Source organism: Nicotiana tabacum, chromosome 19 (genome assembly GCF_000715075.1).
Source record: "Nicotiana tabacum cultivar K326 chromosome 19, ASM71507v2, whole genome shotgun sequence".
Taxonomy (NCBI): Eukaryota; Viridiplantae; Streptophyta; class Magnoliopsida; order Solanales; family Solanaceae; genus Nicotiana; species Nicotiana tabacum.
The window spans coordinates 132,572,276-132,592,106 of record NC_134098.1 but is presented as its reverse complement, the minus strand read 5'-3'; the positions used below and the strand labels follow the sequence as shown (position 1 = coordinate 132,592,106).

Below are 19,831 nucleotides of genomic sequence, written 5' to 3'. Positions count from 1 at the left end.
AAATAAAATAAAAATTTTAAAAATTAATTTGGCCTGGACAGCTAGGTCCACCAAAATCCCCTATCGGGTAAGGGGTTGGGGGCACAACCATTTTCCTAAATTGACCCGCCCCCGACCTAACCCGTAATGACAGTTCGGCTCGGCTCGATAACTGTGAGGGTTCATTCTCAAGGGGGCAGATTGACCCATATTAGGTCGGATGACACCCTTATCTGAAATTATAAAGGACGTTAACAATATTCATATATGCATTTTAGTATATGAACTTTCGTTTTTACCTAGGAGTAATTTGACATTTCCATTATGCATTTTTCTCTAAACATTATTTAACTTAAAAATAAAAGAAATCTATCATAAATTTGTTAGCTATACATACTATATTTTGAGAAAACTGGTACGAGTTAATTGATGTTGGGTAGAAATTAATATTAAACGAAAAGTGCATTCCATTGATTTGTTAACCATTATTGCAAATACGTGGTATTGTGAATGTCTATTAATACTATAAGATAAGATATGGATAGATGCATTACCGACGCTTTCTCATAGTTGTTCAAAGCCTTTCTTACAAGAGACCACATTTCAATTAAAAGAAATACTTCACACGCATAATAATATTAAATAGGTCTGTCACGAAAAAAAACTAAATAGACCAATCACTCTTATGAAATATTCGTATAAATTTTACTTTAAATTTTATAACACGTTTAATTTGATCACGTTTACGTAACTATAACTTTTAGACATGCAATCATTTTTTTTTTTCACAAAAGAGGAAAATGATTATATAGTTTATGAATTTGAAACACAAAAATGTCGACTTGTCCATATAGAGCACGCATGCAAGCACAAGCAAATCAAAAGCAAATTGAAACAACTGGAAGATATATTTAGCATTTATTCCAAATGCAAAGGAATATTATTGTAAGTGATACTACGAAAAAGAAGAAAATGACATAAAAGAAAAACAAGAAAAAAAGATAAAGGAATGCTAAAATAGGGAAAGGGGCAATAAAGACAGCATGATCCTAGATATTATTATCATTTACATGTCGGTATTTTTTCCCCCCGGCTAGAATAGAACCTTAGGCACTCTATAAATACATAAATTAGTAATATGATAGTGACAAAATTAAAGTAAAAAAGGACATAATACCAAACTTGTACATCAAGAGGTTGTATTTATTTCAATATTTATACAAAATTGTTATTAGAATTTAGAAGTAAGAAAAAACTTACCATTGCTTGGCATGTCCATTAATTTTAATTTATTTCTATTTAGGTATCGATACTAAAAAATCAAAATAATTATTTTTAGTTTTACGTGTTATGGTTTAACATTCACTACTATGGTCATAGTTCCACATTCATTATTTTCAATATATCATTTAATTAGCTATAAACATTTACCATTAATTTTTTTTTATATTTAAATATAAAAAGAAAATATATGTGATGGTTCTAAAAAAGATCTCTACTCTATTTGCACACACCCTTTTTCTAATGGTAGTGTAGCAGCCATTATTATTAGTATTTATAGGAGTTTTCTCACTAAGCAGTCTCTTTCTTCCCCCCTCCCCACACCAACAACTCAAGGGTCCAATAAAAGGGGGGAAGCAGACTTCAGCTTCTCTTCCCCACCTTCATCTTTTGCCTTAGCCATCAACACAGCTGTTCCCAGTAAGAACATTATTTTGTGTTATACGTTTGTATTGAAAAGTTTGTTGACTAAAAGAGATTTATATATATATATATATATATATATATATATATATATATATATATAGGGGAAAAGTTGGGTTTTTATCAGATGATGAATATGGAGAATAGAATACACCCTGGGAGTTACTTCCAGTACTCTCCTACTGGAATCCATGCTCCGCTTCAGAGGTCTTCTTCTCTTACAGATCGTGAAAGGTCAAATCTTGACTCTGATTCAGTTACTATTTTCTTGTTTGATTCAGTTTCATCTTTTGCTGCTTCTCTTGTATGTTGGGGTCTGGATCTGTGTTTGTGGTTTTTTGTGCATTCTTGTGATTCCTATTTCTGGATTTGACTCAATATTTCTTGGGGTTTTGGATGTCTTCTTGTGTTCATAAGTGATTATTTGCCTTTATAGGCATCTTGAATATACAAAACCTTGATTATATCATCTCTATAATATTAGCTTCTTGTTGTTCTTACATGTGGTGCCACTTTAGGATCCCTTACTGTTGTATAAAGTCTCTCCAAGATGCAGAGGCAGATCCAAGATTTTAAGCCAATAGGTGCAGAATGCCACTGAACGTACAACTATTTGTAATAATTGGTTCAAGCTCCCTAAATATAAATATATGATTGTAAAAACTTTTCAACTACATGTATTTATAATTTACTTCGAGACAAAGTAGTGGATGTGCCTGCACGGCTGCACCTACTACCTTCAATGTGCAACAGGCATTGATTAGATGGTCAGAACCTATTACAACAAGGCCACTTCTGTGCCTCTTGCCTTTTACTCTAGGCAATAGCTGAGGCTTCTCAATTGAATAGGACGTACCCGGATTGTGGTATTCTTAGCTACTCTTTGTTTGATTAAAGTTTATTCAAATTTTTCTGTGTGAAGCTGATTTTTCTCAGTAACCTCATCTACTAGGTTAAGTGATGTTTGTAATAAGACAGTTGTATGTTTAAGCACTTGTTAAGTCCACCTCTGCAACCCGATTAATATCTACATTGGGATCTCAATTTTCAATTGGTCAATTATTTATAAATAGTAGTTAGAAAAGCAAAAGCGTATCCTATTTCTATTACTTTCTGTGACAGTTGTAGATGCATCTTTCCCTACTAACATCTGATTTGGCTGCTTGCGAAATGGCAGATATTTGGCCGATTTATTGGGAGAGAGGCAAAAATTGGGTCCGTTCATGCAGATACTGCCTGTATGCAGTAGGCTTCTAAACCAAGGTAGTAAAATGTAACCACAGGAACTTTTTACAATAGTATGGGTGTCTTTGTGTTGGAGTGGAAGTTTCTTTGTTCTGATGAAAGTATTATTAACTGTTTGGTCCGGACAAAGCGTTGAATTGTTTATTGATGATAGCCTGAATTGTTCATGTACAATTTAGTCCTGGTAAGTAAAAGGCCACATAGTTCGAACACCACTAAAGTGCGGGCTTGACCTGTGTGAAACTGCAAAGTGCTTCGGGCTAGTGCGAGGTTAGGGGTGAGTAGGCGATTGGATGATTGGGCGCATTGTACGCAACCTTCTCTTAGCATTTCTGCAAAACGAGGCAGTTTCCACCCTTTAACCTGTACCTACAAGTTACCAAAGGAGCAACTCTGCTGTTGCACCAAGGCTTGCTCTCATAGTTCAGAACACCCTTGAAAAAATTGATGTGTTGTGATACAAGATCCCGAGTCACTACAGGGTCTTAGGTGTTCATAGTTTTTTCCTCCACCTTCACACCAACTCCGCATGTAAAAGAAATATATATAACCCAAAAGGAAAGTAAAAGTAAAGGTCATCTTTACATTTTCTTCAGTGTCACCGAGATATAAGTTTAACGTCCAGTAAGTGTTGGACTCCTACGCATCATATTTGATGTCCCTTGTCAACACATGCTTAAGACTCACACATGTTGCAAGTGAAGTATGTTAAGATTTTATAATTTGATGGCATAGATTACACTCTTTGTGCTTTCTGACCTCCCAAATGTAAAAAACGTGAAAAATGAAGTATTTTGGAGTCTGATAATTTGATGACGAAGATGGCAACATTTGGTGTTTCTGGAATGGGGTCTTTGTCAATGACCAATAATTATACATCAATATTTGGTGAAGAAAGTTTCCGTAATGCGCCAAAATGGCGGAATTTGATGGTAATATCATTGATAGTCAAGGTACGGCACAATTAATTTCAAACTTTCTTTGTTGATTTGTTTCCTCTAAAAGGACATTCCATAAATCAGTGAATGTTATTTTATTAGGAAATCTTACTCTTTGGGTCGGACTTTCTAATTCAACCACTCTGATGGAATTGAATTTTCTCTTGGCTTGTTAATATCACCAAATGTAAGACTGTTGACCCATGTATTTGTTCGGTGGTGCCTATAGACGAGTTTTCACTTTGACTGAAGATCAATTCATGGTAGCTTTCCTTTTGCTGTATGTCTGTAATCTTATCCCGTTGCATATGATGCCTTATTGGATATCCAATTATTCTGACTCTACCATAGTCAGTAATCGGTCAGCTAAAGGCAATTTAAGTATCATATGCATTTTTATAATAGAATAAGGTGATGAAGCGGTAGTTTGAGGTTTGCAAGCCTATGATTGGACTGTGGAATCATAAGAAGTTAGGGATGATTTATTTATCCCCCCCAGAAAAGTGCTAAGGACTGATTTGTATTAATTGTTGGTTGAAAAGATGCAGAAAACTTGGGGGACTTTCACTAGTAACCTAATATGACAGAACAAAAACTCATGATTTCTTGGTGCTACAAGTAATGCTCTACAAAGAGAAATGAAGATTGAGTAGGAATACTCATCTAAGTTAAAGCTTTATTAATCATTATGCACCAAATTAGCTAGAAAAGCTTCACGAGAAAAGTAAATAAATTCAGATTTACAAACTTTATTGAGTTCAAAGAATTCATCAAGTTTTTGTCACTTTTCTTATTTCCTATTTATACAAGGTTTTAATACGGGAAAATAGGGCAACTTCTATTGCTTGACTTCTGAGACCAGGAGTATTCTAAAACAAGATGCAAACACTTTTAAGTAACAAACTAAAAAATCATTAAGTGGAATAGGAAAAGATTTATTTACCAAATGCTAAGTTATCAAACAGAAGTCTCTGAGTAGCTGTTCCGGATACAAGTCTACAAATCAGAATTTGGTTGAAAGCCTGACCGAGAAAAATGTCTGGTTTCCACTTTCTTTCACTCGTCTTCTGTATCATTATAGTCCTGGAATGATGGACTTTTTGTATCTATGCGAAATTTGATGTCGAGTTTGACCCTGTAGCTTAATATTGTGCTCTCTAGCTCGTGCATTTAACATCGGATGAGGCAAGGGCTTGTGACAGTAGTTCTTGGGAAAATGATTCATTTGGGTCATCTTATTGGCATGCTTATTTTACAAACTTCAAATGTGGGTAACATTTTTAAACCGGATGAAATTGAATATGGTTAACGTGAAGCCAAAAATGGTGTCTTATGGATGGCTTGGTGAATCCACCACTGACAGCCTTAGCTGAAATTTTGTGAAAGGTAAATTGACGGAAGCATCCTATTTAGTGACTGAATAAGGTCTTGGATTTCTTACTTCTGCAGAAATCATGCGAGCATCAGCATTGTTGTCAAATCAGTTTGTAGATCAGGAAAGGATGGGACAAGAGAGTCCACATAGGTCGTTCAGTCAACAGATGAATGGAGGTCAGATAAATGTAGGGGCATGGAGTGCAATGCAAACTGAGGTATGATGTTTCTTTCTTCATGGAGATTAGCTTAGGTATGTATGGCTTTTATGGGTCATACTTCGGTATGCAATCATGTAATGACTATTGTTCTTAATGTGGTCATACACTTCCATACTGGTTCCCTTCAATTAAAGAGTGTGAGCAAGAGTTGTTAGTATAACATTGTTGATTTCAGTAATATGATTTTTCTTGATTCTCAAACTATGCGTTTTTATAGAACTTAACTAGTTAGTTGCTCTATTTTTAGCATACCTTTAATTTTAGAAATCAATTGGAAGTGAATTACTTATGTGTTTCCTTGGACACCAGACTACCAGAGGCTTATAGCACACCATTCAAGCATTGTAATTGATGTTATCTGAGCAGTTCTAATACTGAATGTGGTAATTCAAGCACTGTAAATGTAGTTCACTTTCTTAAGCTCAGGAAATACTGAGCTCAATTGGTAGTTTCAACATCTATTTAGCTTGAGCCTCAGGACACTATGCCTGTCCGCAAATTTTAGAAAGAAATGGCACGTGCAGTAGGTGGGATTCTTATGCATCATTATCAATAATAGTGCCTTTGTTGACGATGGTGTTGCCTACTCAGATGTTATTACGGACTGTTTGCTGTTCACAGAAAATGTAATCTATTAATTGTCTTGTCGTCCTTGCATGTGGATAACTTTCATGAAGATATAACCTCCATTTCTCTTCCCACTTGTTGCTTCCTTGTCAAGCAAAAAACAGAACCTAGTTAGCCATAATTAGAAGGGAAAAAAAGCACTTCTTCTCTGGTAGATATTGTAGGAGTTGTTAGTCCTAGTCCCCAGTATAGATACTGTAAGTAGCTGACACCTCTTTGCTTGTGTAATATAAATGTTAATTCTATTTTCATAACTTAAAGGAGTTTGAAAAACTGCTTGAGGACATTGTTGGAGGATTTACCACTTGATATTATTTACTTACTACAGGAAAATAGACTCCTCCAGAAAATGGCTCCATTTCAACCTTCCCCTCTGGATTGGCATGTTGTGCCAGGAACTGCAACCACTCCTGTTGTGAAGAAAGTCATAAGACTTGATGTTCCTGTAGAGAAGTTCCCAAATGTATGTGAAACCTTATTTGAGTGGTGTTTAATGTTGCTCATTGTCTTCCTAAATTTTGAAAGAGATCTTGACCAAGTTAAAATCATGCAGTTTAATTTTGTTGGTCGAATTCTGGGACCACGTGGGAATTCCCTAAAGAGGGTTGAAGCCATTACAGAATGTAGAGTCTACATCAGAGGACAAGGCTCAGTGAAGGACTCTATCAAGGTATTGGTCCCTCTTACTCTTCTTACTCAATAATTGTTAAAAGACCAAGCTTGAATAACTTAAGATTTACTATGCCTTGCTTCGTCAAGGCGTAATATGCATCTCTAAGAGAAGTCTCTCCCTCTCCCTCTCTCTCTCACACACTTCCTTTGTCTTTGTCAGAGTAGTTGTTGTAATGTCCAGAATCTTTTTGTTGTCTAAATTACAAGTAGTTTTAAATTGCTCATGGTGTATTTGTTTTTGTCTTTTGCAATTTTGCATTGTTCTCTTCCCCCTCGTATAGGAAGAGAAATTGAAAGATAAACCTGGGTACGAGCACCTCAAAGAGCCACTACATCTCCTGGTGGAGGCTGAATTTCCGGAAGACATCATTGATGCCCGTATCGATCATGCAGTTTCAATCCTAGAGAACCTATTAAAGCCTGTGGTATGAGTTAAAACGCTATACCTGCTGCCATTTGCCGTCATTTGCTTTCAACTTTTATCTAGCCCTGTTGACCTTTTTCTCCCTCACTTTGCCTGTATCAGGATGAATCTATGGATGTCTATAAGAAACAACAACTAAGGGAATTGGCCATGCTCAATGGTACATTAAGGGAAGAAAGCCCAAGCATGAGTCCTCGAATGAGCCCTAGCATGTCTCCATTTAGTAATACAGGAATGAAACGAGCAAAGACGGGAAGATGACACCTATTCTTGGTCAGGGGACCCCTAATTGCTGGAATGCTGATTGACTGTCTAGTGATAGACACAGAATATAGCTTATCCGCCTGACTAGTACGATTTCCGAGTCTGCTTCTGGTACAGAATGCAGGCATCCCGCAGGCAGCTTCTTTAGATAGCTCTAATATGGCTTTTATCTGTAACCATCTTTCCTAGAGGTTTTGACCTTTAGTCTTAATCTAGGTTTAGTGGTCAATGTGTTCAAGCAATTACAATAATTTCATTCTTATTGAGTCTGCTTCTGGTACAGAATGCAGGCATCCCGCAGGCAGCTTCTTTAGATAGCTCTAATATGGCTTTTATCTGTAACCATCTTTCCTAGAGGTTTTGACCTTTAGTCTTAATCTAGGTTTAGTGGTCAATGTGTTCAAGCAATTACAATAATTTCATTCTTATTGAATACTCACGATGTTTCATGTATTATTTTAATGCAGACCAACTGCTTTAACTTCTGAATAAATATATTGAGAACAGAAGCTTGATATATGATATGCTGAATATCTCACTTTAAGTTTGTACCAATGCTTCAGTTACTTGCTGTTAAACTGTAACTTCACGCTGAAGTTAGTTCTAACTTTAACCTGAAGCCTTTTGTTTGTCCACTACGTGAAAATATAGTAGACAGCCTAAGAACTTTGATGGATTATTTGGTCAATGGGGACTCCTTGTCCTTTCACCAGTCCTATTTGTTGTTCCTTTATAAAACAATAGAAATATTTCGATTGAGCTTTGGGTCAGTTCTTGCTGCTGACTCATTATCAGGAACTTAAAAGAAAAGGAAGGACGCACCATGTGAATAAAAGTCGGATATTCTCCCCTTGTTATCGCAAAATAAAAGAGTAAGGAAAAAAGAAAGGCACTGTAACACATCAAACAGCTTCCTTAATCTATAAGTTCACACTTTTTAGACAATTATCAAGTTTCGTCATTTTCATCTTTTTCTTTTGAGAATGATGAATTGTACCTTCTTGAACAAATACAGGTGGAAGATTTGGCAGAGACTGAGAGGCAATGAATTAGGGAAAGCAAAGGCTACTGATAAGTAGTTCATTAGTACAGTAGTTCATTAGTACAGTAAGCAGTGCCACCATTAAAAAAGGAGGGGAGATCCCAAAATAGATATGAAGAAAGTTCTGTCCAGAACCAAGGGATAGTTATGTTTCGGACCAAACATTTAGAAACTTCATGGATGTTTAATGCTTAACTAGTAGCATGTCACAGGGATGGACTTCTTATTAAGGGAAGAGATATCATCTTCCACTCACACACAAGAGAAGGCCGAACATTACATCGGAGGGTACAAAAGTAAATGTGTACACTTAGATACAGTTTAGCTCATTTGAGCTTTTGTGAAAAAATATACCTCATGTTTCAAAGCCATCTAACAAGCTGCAAATACCTACTACACCATTACAGAGTGAATATGTGAAGGATGAATTACATTGCTGAGTCGGAAGGGAGTCCTTTGGCAATATCTGTCATCCATCGATCTGTCTCCAAAAAAAGAATGCATGAAAATTTTGGTTCTGCTAATACTGATACATATTTCTACAACTGTGAAATAAAAATTCTCTTGATTATGCCAAGGTTCTGGAATCATCCAACCCATTGTGATCAATGAACCAACAATCTGAATTTAAGATATTACTTGCATCTGCACGCAGGGTAAATAGTAATTCAAAGCAAAAGTCAGATGCAATAAAGAATTAGACTAGTCAATTACATAGTTGACAGCATTGCATAATATTACAGTTTGAGCAGATACCGGATATAAAAATATAACATGTCGGCATTTAAAAAGGAAAAAAAAGACACTTCCTAATCAGCATGACCAGTTCATGCACCAAGCAGACTGACACTCCTCAAAAAAGCCTAAATAATAACAGGATAACATAACTGCCAAGGTATAAAAGATCAAAAGAAATTGTGTAGAATATAATATATCACGTGCATCCAACATTTTTTTGAATGACGGTGGTGTCCATGCCAGCTTGCGCACACCTCAACTATTCCATCAAGTACCTGTTACCTCCCACCAGCACAAGTACTGAGTAACTATGCCCACCAAGGCTTAGACAGATGGAGAGAAATCACTTTTTTTTTTACCTCCGCTTGAATTTGAACCTAAGACCTCATGGTCTTCTCCCACTTCATTGACCACTAGGCCACACCCTTGAGTGCCACATCCAACAATAGTCCTGGCCCTCCCGGGAAATCACCCATAGGTGTGAAGGTCAAATTAAAGAATTCTAAGGGTGTGTTTGGTATAACGGAAAATGTTTTCCAAGAAAATATTTTCCAAGAAAATATTTTCTTGGAAAACAAGTAGTAATCTTATTCATTTTCCGGTATTTGGTACGCAAATTAAGGAAAATAACTTCTCAAAAGTATTCATAAATAATTTAGATACAATAAACATGAAGCCATAAACTTTCGAACCAACAAACCTTCCGAACCCACAAATTTCATAAACTTCCGAACCGCTAAACTTTCGAAACCGCGAAATTTCGAACCTGTAAACTTTATAATTTCTAAACACGTAAATTTCCAAACACATAAACCTCCAAACTCATAACTTTGGAACTTGTAAAATTTCGAACCTGTAAACCGAAAGATGAAAAAACTAAAACTGAAAATATAAAAAAAAAAAAAAATCGGGAGGGGGGGAAGTGCGGGGTGGGGAAAAAAAAAACAAAAAGACAGAAATTTGAAATTACAAAAAAAAAATAAAAAAGATCATTTTGGGGAGGAGGGGGTGGTCCAGAAAAAAAAGAAAAAACACAAATTTGAAAATTACAAAAAAAAAGTAAAAAAAAAATTTATGCGGGGTGGGGGGGGGTGAGGGTGGTGGTGCAGAAAAACGAAAAAACAGAAATTTAAAATTACAAAAAAAAAGTAAAAAAAAAAAAATATTTGGGTGGGGGGTGGGTTGGTGAGGGTGGGGAATGAAAAGAAGAGTTTTGGAAAATGTTTTCTCTTCTCTTGATAAGGAAAATATATTTTCTCCAATTGGGAGTAAAATGAGTTTATAAGGAAAGTGTTTTCCAAAACATTTAAACCAACCAAAAATGAAAAAATTGGAATTCATACCAAACACACCCTAAGAATCAGGTTACATGCCATCACATTCACCATAGAAATGTAGATATTTTTTGCTGAAGTAGATGTAGGTATTTCACAGAATTGAATCTTGAACTCCATAGAGCATACAAGTACAACCTTAAAATTTGCAACCTGAACTATTAGAGCATATATGAGTCATTAAATTTACAGAGTACATATCCGCTCATGCTTATAAATTCTGATAAGTTCCATATTCCTATATCGTTTTCCAAAATACACAACCACAACACAGAGTTTCAGAAATCGTGTTAAAAGATTCAGCAAAGGAGAAGAACTAGAATTGCGTTGCAGCGTCATAATTGACACAAGAAGTTGTACAAACCATATATCATCTTGATACAATTTTGAGATAACGGGAACCATGTTACTGTTAAATCATAATAACAGGAAAGAGTAGACATGCTTGATTGCTTGCAACTTACTAACAAAAGGAAACAGAAGAAGACTGTACAAAAGATAAAAGGATTTGACAGAAAATGTCCATAGTTAATTGATATTTTCTTTGGAAAATACTAAAGCAAATAAACAGAACTTTATCAACGAATGACTTTAAGACTACCCATACACATCTATAAGGTAATAAACATTAGCAAGGTGCACAGTGAGTGATATTAGCTCCTTCCTTCCCATTTATAAACGAGCATATTGGCTGAAAGAGTTACTTTGCTCAGGTATGACAGTGATAGTGGTAGATAAAAGCTTTTTTTCATATCATGCTGATGTCGCTGTATAGGTTTAATCACAGGTACACCAGAACTACATAGTTTAAAGTTTAAACTATAATTGTTCCAAGTAGTTGATCAGTGCTAGTGTGTTGAACATTTTGAGACACCCAAAAAAGCGAATGTCTTCTTAAATGGTAAAAACAGTTTGTGCTAATAACGTTATGCTCACCCACCAATCAATAATTCCAAGATTCCACGTAAGAGCTAGGAGTAGAACGCATAGCAACATTTCCTTTTTCTTTGAGAGTTCCAAGGAAGAGAGTACAATAAAGAGTCTCACCTCAGTACATTGATTGTTAGCATCTGATACAGATTTAATCCCGAAGACCAAGCTCAAGCTCAAGCTCATCATCTTCTTCAAACAACTTTAGCAAACGAGCATACTGCTCTTCCCGCTTCTTCTTTTGCCAAAACTTGAAAAGGAAAAAAGATAGAAGCACTATCACCACAAGGACAAGGCATACAATGAGTATCGTTGACCCAGTGTTACTGCTGGATGCAGCATGAGTATCAGTTTTTGTTCCATTTTTGGGATTTGAAGAATCATCTGAAAAGCCTGAAAGTGAAAAGCGTACATATAAAGCAATCAAACTGACAAAATGAAACCAAACTCAAATACACAAATGCTAGTTCATGAAAATGTAGCCATAAACAGTTTTGATGAGGTCTGTTCCTGGTATCTTCGAAGTTCGAACAAGGACGGAAAAACATCAAATGATAGAAATGCTTATGGGAAGCGAGCTTTTCGAAGCACATTGACTCCATCTCTCCATGTCAAGATTTATTCAGTCATGCAAAACCAGATAGCTGGAAATAAACCCAAACCATTCTTATTCACAGATATTTGGCTAACCTTAAAGGTTGAGAGTACTTGTTGTGTACCTAAAATAGATAGATAAGTATGCCCCCTCTCTAACAGCTTAAAAGTTCAGATAAGATAGTCAAACAGTTCTACATAGTATCGGAACAGATATCACGAGTTCAAGTCTCATCGTCATTTATTATCAGAAAGCATTTTTGCGTGCTTGGCTCGACTTTAAAAAGAAAAAAAAAAGTCTGGCTTGTATTGGGGGGTGGGGTGGGGTGGGGGGGTTGCAAGCCTAGTATAAATAAATAAACATGTCCCTCTCTTACAACTTAAACTTTTAATGGAATGGTCATGCAATTCAATAATCCTAACACCCATCTGATAATTGCATGTAGTAAACTGGATCGAACTGATGTTAGAATATCTCTTGTAACAAACCTACTTATCAAAAAAAATCTCTTGTAACAAACCATAGTAGTTCATTTGAAAAAAGTAAGAAAATAAATCTGAAGCTGTAATTGAGTTTATGTGACATCAAAACAAGATCTTTTTCATTTCCTTGAAGTTGTCTCAAGACTCCAGTTTCAAAGTTTTCTCATCCCTAATTGAAGATGCCTGCTGAAACTAATGTTGATGCCACTCACAAATATCATATAGATAAATAATATGACGATGATAGCACCCAAGAGCGTGGCCTAGTAGTTGATGAAGTAGGTTAAAAACCGTGAGGTATTAAGTTCAAATTTCAGCCCAGGCAAAAAAAATACTACTAGGTGATTTCTTTCCTTCTGTCCAAGCCTTGATGGACAGAATTACCCGGTACTTGTGCTGGTGAGAGGTAGTAGGTACCATGTGGAATTAGTCGAGGTACGCACAAGCAAAGGCGGATGTAGTGTACTAACTACGGGTTCAAATGAACCCATAACTTTTGACGCGGAATAAAAATTTGTATGTAAAAATTAAGTAAAATTGCAAAAATAATAGATATGAACCCATAACTTTAAAAATATAATGGGTTCAATGTTAAAAACATTAAAATTGAATCCATAGAGTTTAAATCCTGGATCCGCCTCTGCGCACAAGCTAGCTCGGACACCATGGTTATGAAAAAAATGACAATGATAATAATGAGCAAATGACAACCTTTTCACACACAACCCTTATCCCAAGAGGAAAGTTAAATCGAAAGTAAATTACGAAATTTGCATAGAAACGGACCATAACAGCCACATTTTTAGCTTCCTATACACTGCAATTTCGATTTTTTTAATGTTCTCTTTTATCACAATAAAAAAGCAAATCATTTCCGAATTGAATTGAGACCGAAATTACACGACGGATCTAAGAGAAACATTTGCCAATACAATTATGATATAACCCATAAAATCGACATAACTAAATAGAATTGAATTAAGGAAGAAAAAAAAGAACTGACTATTGGTAATGTAAGATCTGGGGCGGAATTCAAACCTGCGATGAATTGATGAGAAAAGGAAAGGAAGAAGAGAAGAAAGGGAAATGATGAGACCCCTCTCATCTCTCTCTTTGTGTCTGTCTGCTTTTTCCTTTTTCTCGCTCGCTATAAAACTCCTTTTCTTTCGCCCTCTCTGCTCTCCTTCTGTTTCCTTTGGTTCTGTTGTGAAGACAGATATTTTTGTTCCTTTCTTTTGTCAGGCACAGACAAGGTGTTTGGGTAATAGCTCTTTTCCCTTATTTACCAAGTGCTTATTAACCAAATTTTAGTTACCCCAAACTTTTACTACAACTTTTTCTATATATAAATTCTTATAGTTTGATGAAGCTTTTTAGTATTTATTTTTAATATTTTATGTAATCATCTAATATTCTTTCCACAGCAAAACTTCCAACTCTCTTTCTATTCTAACTTTGCAAATTCGTCCTTTTTCATTCAAAGATCTTTAAAATTTATAAAATATTTCTAGTACACTACTACTTATAATTAGTTTCAACAATTCTATTTAAACTCGTGAATTCTTATTTATAAAGTCAATTTTTGCACTTAAAATTACTTCTTATCAAGTAATACTTATCAATTACTTTTACTCCGTTAATCCTTAAGTCTATTTTAACGAAGATCATTTTGCTAATATTAAATACTATTTTGGTTCGCTTTATTGTCACATATATACTGTTTTACCTATTCAAACTTGGAGTCCGGAATCAAAATGATGCAAAAAACTGTTTTTATAATAAAAATGAGTACCAAAAACTAAACATGATCAACTTAATAGTTATAGGACCTTTACCCTACGTCTCAAATTAATGTCCGTTAGCGTTATACTAGCTTTTTGCGTCAATTTGGTTCTAGACTCTAAAAACTTGTACTACAATTTGCTTGTAATGTGATAGACTTCTACGATTTGTCGCTTTTAATTTTTCCTTTCTCCTCTACTTCCTCAATTCATACAAATCTTATGGCTGTCTAAATACCACTTACAGTTAAAGGATGAGATAATTCATGTTTGATTTAAAATATGCAGTATTAATCTTAAACCATAGCTAAAAGAGTTTTTGATTAAGATAATGTAATTAGTGCTAAACAAGAAAGGATTTATTGAACTCTTAAAAGTCAAACTTACAAATAAAACCTCAATTTCAAAACATCAGATCATACTGTGTTTTCATCAAAGTACACACAATTCTACATGATTCTTTCCACAATTAACCATGTGAACTTATTTATTATACAATACAATGCTTATAACAAGATAGACACAGCTCCAATCCGTGATATTCCTTTTTCCATAACCATGTGAATAATTAGGAAGCAATTACTTCAAGAGATGGGTAGTCAGTGTAACCAATAACTGGATCATGAGTATAGAATGTGCTCCTATTATACTTGTTAAGTGGAGCATTAACCTCAAAACGCTTAGGTAAATCTGGATTTGCCAAGAACATACGTCCAAATGAGATCAAATCTGCATAATTCTCCTCTATCGCGTTGTCCCCATCAGATTTATTATAACCACCCGAAGCGATAAGTGTCCCCTGAAAAGCCTTCCTAATGGGAAGAAGACTCTTAGCTGTTTCTCTTGGCTCAACCACATGAAGATAGAGAACACCAAGTTTTCTTAGTTCATTCGCCATGTAAATTGCTACCGCTTCTGGATATGAGTCCTTTTCTTTGCCATCATAATCTGAAAAAGGAGACAGTTTTATACCAACTCTATTTGCTCCGATTTCGTTAGCCACTGCTTCTACTATTTCCAGGGCAAGTCGACAACGGTCCTCAATACTTGCATCAATATTGAATTGGTCAATTAAGTAGCCACTTGCAGCGTTGATCTCAATTCCATCAAATTCTTTAACACAAGAGACTAGTTAAGTTAACAAATGCTTAAAAACTTAATGAAAAGTTACGTAAGTAGTTGAGTAAATGAAACTAAGCACTCAAATAAAGCAACATATATTTTCAATCTTCTGAAGAGGGTGGACTAAAAAGGGTCTTAGCTCTTCCGTGGCAGACCCAGAATTTTGTGCAAGCGGGTTCAATCTTAGAAGCACATAAACTTTAGTCGTAAAATAGTAGTTGTCAAGTGAGTTCAAATAAAATATTTATAGAAAATTTATGCAGCTTAATCGTAGTTTATACATATACACAATATTATTTTTTGACGAAGCGGGTTCAACTGAACTCGCTTTCCACCATGTGCGTCCGCCACTGCTTCCAGATCTAACTAGTATTAGAACCCGCGCGATGCGCAGTCAATATTAAAGAATATTAATTATTTAAAATTATCATTTATATTTTTAGTGTATTATATTACGTCGTAAATAAAATTTTAACTAACATTTACTTCTCGGTACAATATTTCATTAACTAAACTATATGAAAATAAAGAAAACAAATTATATAGTCATCGTATAATATTTTGTTTCTTATTTTTCTTTATTATAATTTTTAGTATTTAATATTATTACATTATTAATATAATGATTTATTAGCACATCACTTGGCTTAATATCATTGTCCACTACTCATTTTAACATAATTTTTCTTACTTCTCAAAAAATTATTTTTAAAATATTATTTATTGTTCATATTATCTTTATTTTCATCTTTGTACATTTTTTATATTGTATTATTATAATTAATTTTCTTCATTTTGAATTTAAATTTTAAAAATAAATTAATTATTAACTAACCTAACTAACATTGTCCTAAATTGCCAAGTGGCCTATTGCGAGGCTGTTACTTGATTTAATATGGAGACTTTTTCCTCTTCTTTTAATTTTAATTTTGAATTTTAAATTCAAAAAGAAACTAATTATTATCTAACGTAACTAACATTGTCCCTGAACTGTCAAGTGGCCTATTGTAAGGCTGCTACTTTGCATAATGTGAATGTATTTTCCTCTCATTTTAATAATATATAGATATAGATATAGATATAAATTCGTCAATTTTTTAAACTTATCAATAATATCTTTGTGTATTATTTACTTAATTTATTTAATTTTCTAAATTATTTTAAAATTGAAATATCCTCATTTTATCTCTATTTTCATCTTTGTACATTTTTTATACTATATTATTATAATTAATTTTCTTCATTTTGAATTTTACATATAATCGAAATACTATTCTGTCATGTTAGCAACTTCCCTATTTATAATAGAATTGGTTTTTGAATAAATATTTTTTTAATATATAAAAATTATTATTTCTGTAAAAAAAAAGAAGTTAAGTATGTTTATATTCAAATTCAAAAAGAGTAACTAATTAACAACAAATTATATATAATTTTAATTTTTAAAATTTAAATTCAAAAAGAAACTAATTATTACCTAATCAAACTTACTTTGTCCTAAGTTGTTAAGTGCCCTTCTGAGGCTGCCACTTGGCTTGATGTGAGGACTTTTTTCTCTACTTTTAATAATATATAGATTATTATGTATTTAATTACCAGGTTAATTAACCTTCTAGCTAGCTAACTTCTCAATCTTCATTATCATGTTTTGATGAATTTCTTGTGGTTTATCAGTATCAAAATATATGTTACCAGTTTTAATCGCATTACGGGCTACGATCCTGAAATCATTGACAATTCCAGGGATTTCATCAGATTTCAAATTAGGATGGCGTATTGGTTTCTCGTAAACTTGATTATCTGCAGGTGCTGCATGTGAAAAAAGAAGAAAGAAACCGAAAAATAGAGAAATGCTTTAGAAAACAATATCATAAATCCTCGAGTACATTTATTCCTCCTTATCTACGGTGTATCTTGTAAATATATAGTTCTAGCTTCAAATTTCATATCACATCGCTTTAGATGTGCCATGGCAAAGGAGCCCTTGACCCGCAGGAGGATTTATTCAATCACATAATTTGGGCTCCTAGAATATGGCGCCCTTGGGGCTTTCTATTTGATTGTATCGAAAGGCCCAATGAATTGGGATTTCCCTATTGTAAGTCTTACCTGTAAGTATGGGAATTCCGCCGATAAATAACACACTAATAGTAGGGACATACAAGCGAGCTGAATGCCAAATTTGACAAAAGAAGACCCCTCCTTTCTCATGTACACCCTCCACTACTGGTTTCCATGCTTCCACTTGCTCCTCACTCCATATTCCAGGCATATTTGGGCACCTTTTAAAGTCATTCACATCCAATTATTAAGTATAGAAATACATAGGGCTGTCAAATTTGGCCCAAACCCAGATGACTCGCCCAACCCGTCTAAGGTTGGGTTGGTTATTGACCTACTCATTTATTGAAGTCAGTTTACCTTGACTCAACCCGTCTCAACCCATTTAAAGTTGGGCTGATTTTTAGCCCAAATTAATCTTTGAGTAACTTTGTTAAAATATCTTAGAAATATTATTTTTGTTTGATATGTTATATATGACCACAACAAAAGAAAAAAAAATCTTATTTAGTAATTATATAATTCATACTCCATGAAACAACACATATCAATTAAAGATTGGTAAGAGTTAGGTGGGTTGGGCTATGACACAAATTTTAACCATCTTGACCCAGCCCATTGTATTGGGTAAAATATGTTACGTTACATGGCCACCAAAGAAGGAGACACGTGAAATTAAAGCCGGGAGGACAGAAAATCGGGCACATCTACCTCGTGTGTCACCGAGAAAGGCAGGTCCATAAAGGCATTAAGCATGCTGTGCCCGGTAACATTTAATGAAGAATATTCCATAACATTAAAGAGTAATGGCTCATTACAAGAATTTGGGCTTTTATGTTTATCGTTAGGTTTCCATCATCACACTTCAATAATTATCATTAGTGGTGGGCCCAACCATTACGCTAAGGCTGGCATGTGGGCCGGTCCGGGCCCTAAACGGGCCAAGTGGGCCGGTCCAAACGGTCCCGATCTCGGTCTCGGGTCGGTCCCAAATTAAACGGGCCAAATGGTCCCGGGCCAAATGGTCTTTTTGTAAGAACCGGCCCGGGACCGGGCCCACAAACTCATGGTCTCGGGCTAAACGGTCCCGGTCCGAGGGCTAAATGGGCTAAGTGGGCCCAACAGATTTTGTTTTTAAAATTAAATAGAAATTAGAGACAAAAAGATGTTAAAAAAAATATCTAAGGCAATGCCTTGTAAATTTTATTATAGAATTGTGACCTAAATTTTTTAATTCAAACTTAAAGTCTAAAGACAAAAATATTGTAAATAGATATTCAAAGTAATGCCTTGTAATTTTATTATAGTATTAAGAAAATATGACAATATCTTTCTTAGTCTTCCTTCCCCCTACGGAATGAGCACAACAAGATGCTAATACCACCATTGAGAGAAAAAAGAAACTAATCAAGATGTGCCAAAAGTACAAGTTACATAATACATACTAATTTTTGTTCATACAAGTTACATGGTATCTCTTACAAATTTCATAAATCCATCAAGGCCCGGAGGAATTTCCGTTGGTAGTGGCGGAAAAGTAGCTTGGTCATCGCCGCTTCCGGGCGAAGCAGCATCCTCCGCAAGTTCAGCTAGCATTTCTTAGTAAGTTTCGTCTTCCTCTGGTTGTGATTCAGCAAGTCCAAAATTTCTTCTTTCCGAATGGATCCAATCTCTGAAAAATACTGATTTTTCCAAGCTCTCCCTCATAGACGCTCTATAATCACCGAGTTGAAGTCTTGCTTGACTGAAAGCACTCTCTGATGCCACTGTTGAAGGTTGAATAGTTAAAATGTCTCGGGCCATCCTTGAAAGAACCGGAAAGTATTTTTCTTTGTCCTTCCACCATTCCAAAAGATTAAAGGAGCCGTCGGGATTCACTTCCTCAATTCTCTGCGAAAAATAAACTTCAAGCTCATTTAGTTGTGAAAAATCACTACTAACTAGAACCTTGAGAACCCCTAAACCCCGCCCAAGCATTAAGTGCTCTTACTCTCGCAGTTCTTTTAGATGATTGAGAATCAGAAGAAGAATGAATTGCAACATTTGGTCTAGCATGATTTAATGCAACTTGATAAGTATTAAAAATAGTTTGAGCATTTATTCTAATTGAAGCTATTATTTCCGGAAGTTAAGACAATTCCTCATCTTTAAGTGCTAAACCATTATAAACAGTTTCATACCAAAAATGAGGACCTCCTAATTTCATACAAGGATTTAAATAAGCAGAAAAACCATAAATAGGGGGAATAGGAAAAAAATATTTTTTAAATATTTTTCTCATAGAATCAATAGCAAGTT

At 34.8% G+C, this 19,831-nt stretch overlaps 2 protein-coding genes and 1 long non-coding RNA gene across 3 annotated transcripts; 1 reads left to right on the top strand and 2 right to left on the bottom strand.

Moving 5' to 3' along the window:
* The first annotated feature begins 1,548 nt into the window (after positions 1–1,548).
* On the top strand, positions 1,549–7,970 carry LOC107817078 (KH domain-containing protein At1g09660/At1g09670-like). The gene is made up of 8 exons (XM_016642855.2): positions 1,549–1,680; positions 1,788–1,917; positions 2,861–2,946; positions 5,316–5,458; positions 6,417–6,551; positions 6,642–6,758; positions 7,042–7,185; positions 7,287–7,970. Exons 2-8 carry the CDS (start codon positions 1,811–1,813, stop codon positions 7,443–7,445), a joined length of 891 nt encoding a protein of 296 aa, XP_016498341.1. The 5' UTR covers positions 1,549–1,680; positions 1,788–1,810; the 3' UTR covers positions 7,446–7,970.
* A 703-nt stretch (positions 7,971–8,673) lies between these two features.
* Positions 8,674–13,777, bottom strand: LOC107817077 (uncharacterized). The gene is made up of 3 exons (XR_001655112.2): positions 13,608–13,777; positions 11,610–11,885; positions 8,674–9,135 (listed from the first exon to the last, which is right to left on the bottom strand). It is a non-coding gene; the product is annotated as an uncharacterized LOC107817077 (long non-coding RNA).
* Positions 13,778–14,906: 1,129 nt separating this feature from the next.
* Positions 14,907–17,744, bottom strand: LOC107817070 (12-oxophytodienoate reductase-like protein). The gene is made up of 3 exons (XM_075239363.1): positions 17,582–17,744; positions 17,165–17,281; positions 14,907–15,478 (listed from the first exon to the last, which is right to left on the bottom strand). Exons 1-3 carry the CDS (start codon positions 17,742–17,744, stop codon positions 14,919–14,921), a joined length of 840 nt encoding a protein of 279 aa, XP_075095464.1. The 3' UTR covers positions 14,907–14,918.
* Between the last annotated feature and the right edge of the window lie 2,087 nt (positions 17,745–19,831).

What these genes read in the sequence shown, in the direction of transcription:
- LOC107817078 (XM_016642855.2), top strand. Translation starts at nt 1,811, where the DNA reads ATGATGAATATGGAGAATAGAATACACCCTGGGAGTTACTTCCAGTAC. An exon ending in TCTCTTACAGATCGTGAAAG is followed by an intron (nt 1,918 to 2,860) that starts GTCAAATCTTGA and finishes GCGAAATGGCAG; the next exon opens with ATATTTGGCCGATTTATTGG. An exon ending in CTGTAGAGAAGTTCCCAAAT is followed by an intron (nt 6,552 to 6,641) that starts GTATGTGAAACC and finishes AAAATCATGCAG; the next exon opens with TTTAATTTTGTTGGTCGAAT.
- LOC107817070 (XM_075239363.1), bottom strand. Translation starts at nt 17,744, where the DNA reads ATGCCTGGAATATGGAGTGAGGAGCAAGTGGAAGCATGGAAACCAGTA. An exon ending in CGGAATTCCCATACTTACAG is followed by an intron (nt 17,282 to 17,581) that starts GTAAGACTTACA and finishes TTTCACATGCAG; the next exon opens with CACCTGCAGATAATCAAGTT. An exon ending in CCGTAATGCGATTAAAACTG is followed by an intron (nt 15,479 to 17,164) that starts GTAACATATATT and finishes TAACTTAACTAG; the next exon opens with TCTCTTGTGTTAAAGAATTT.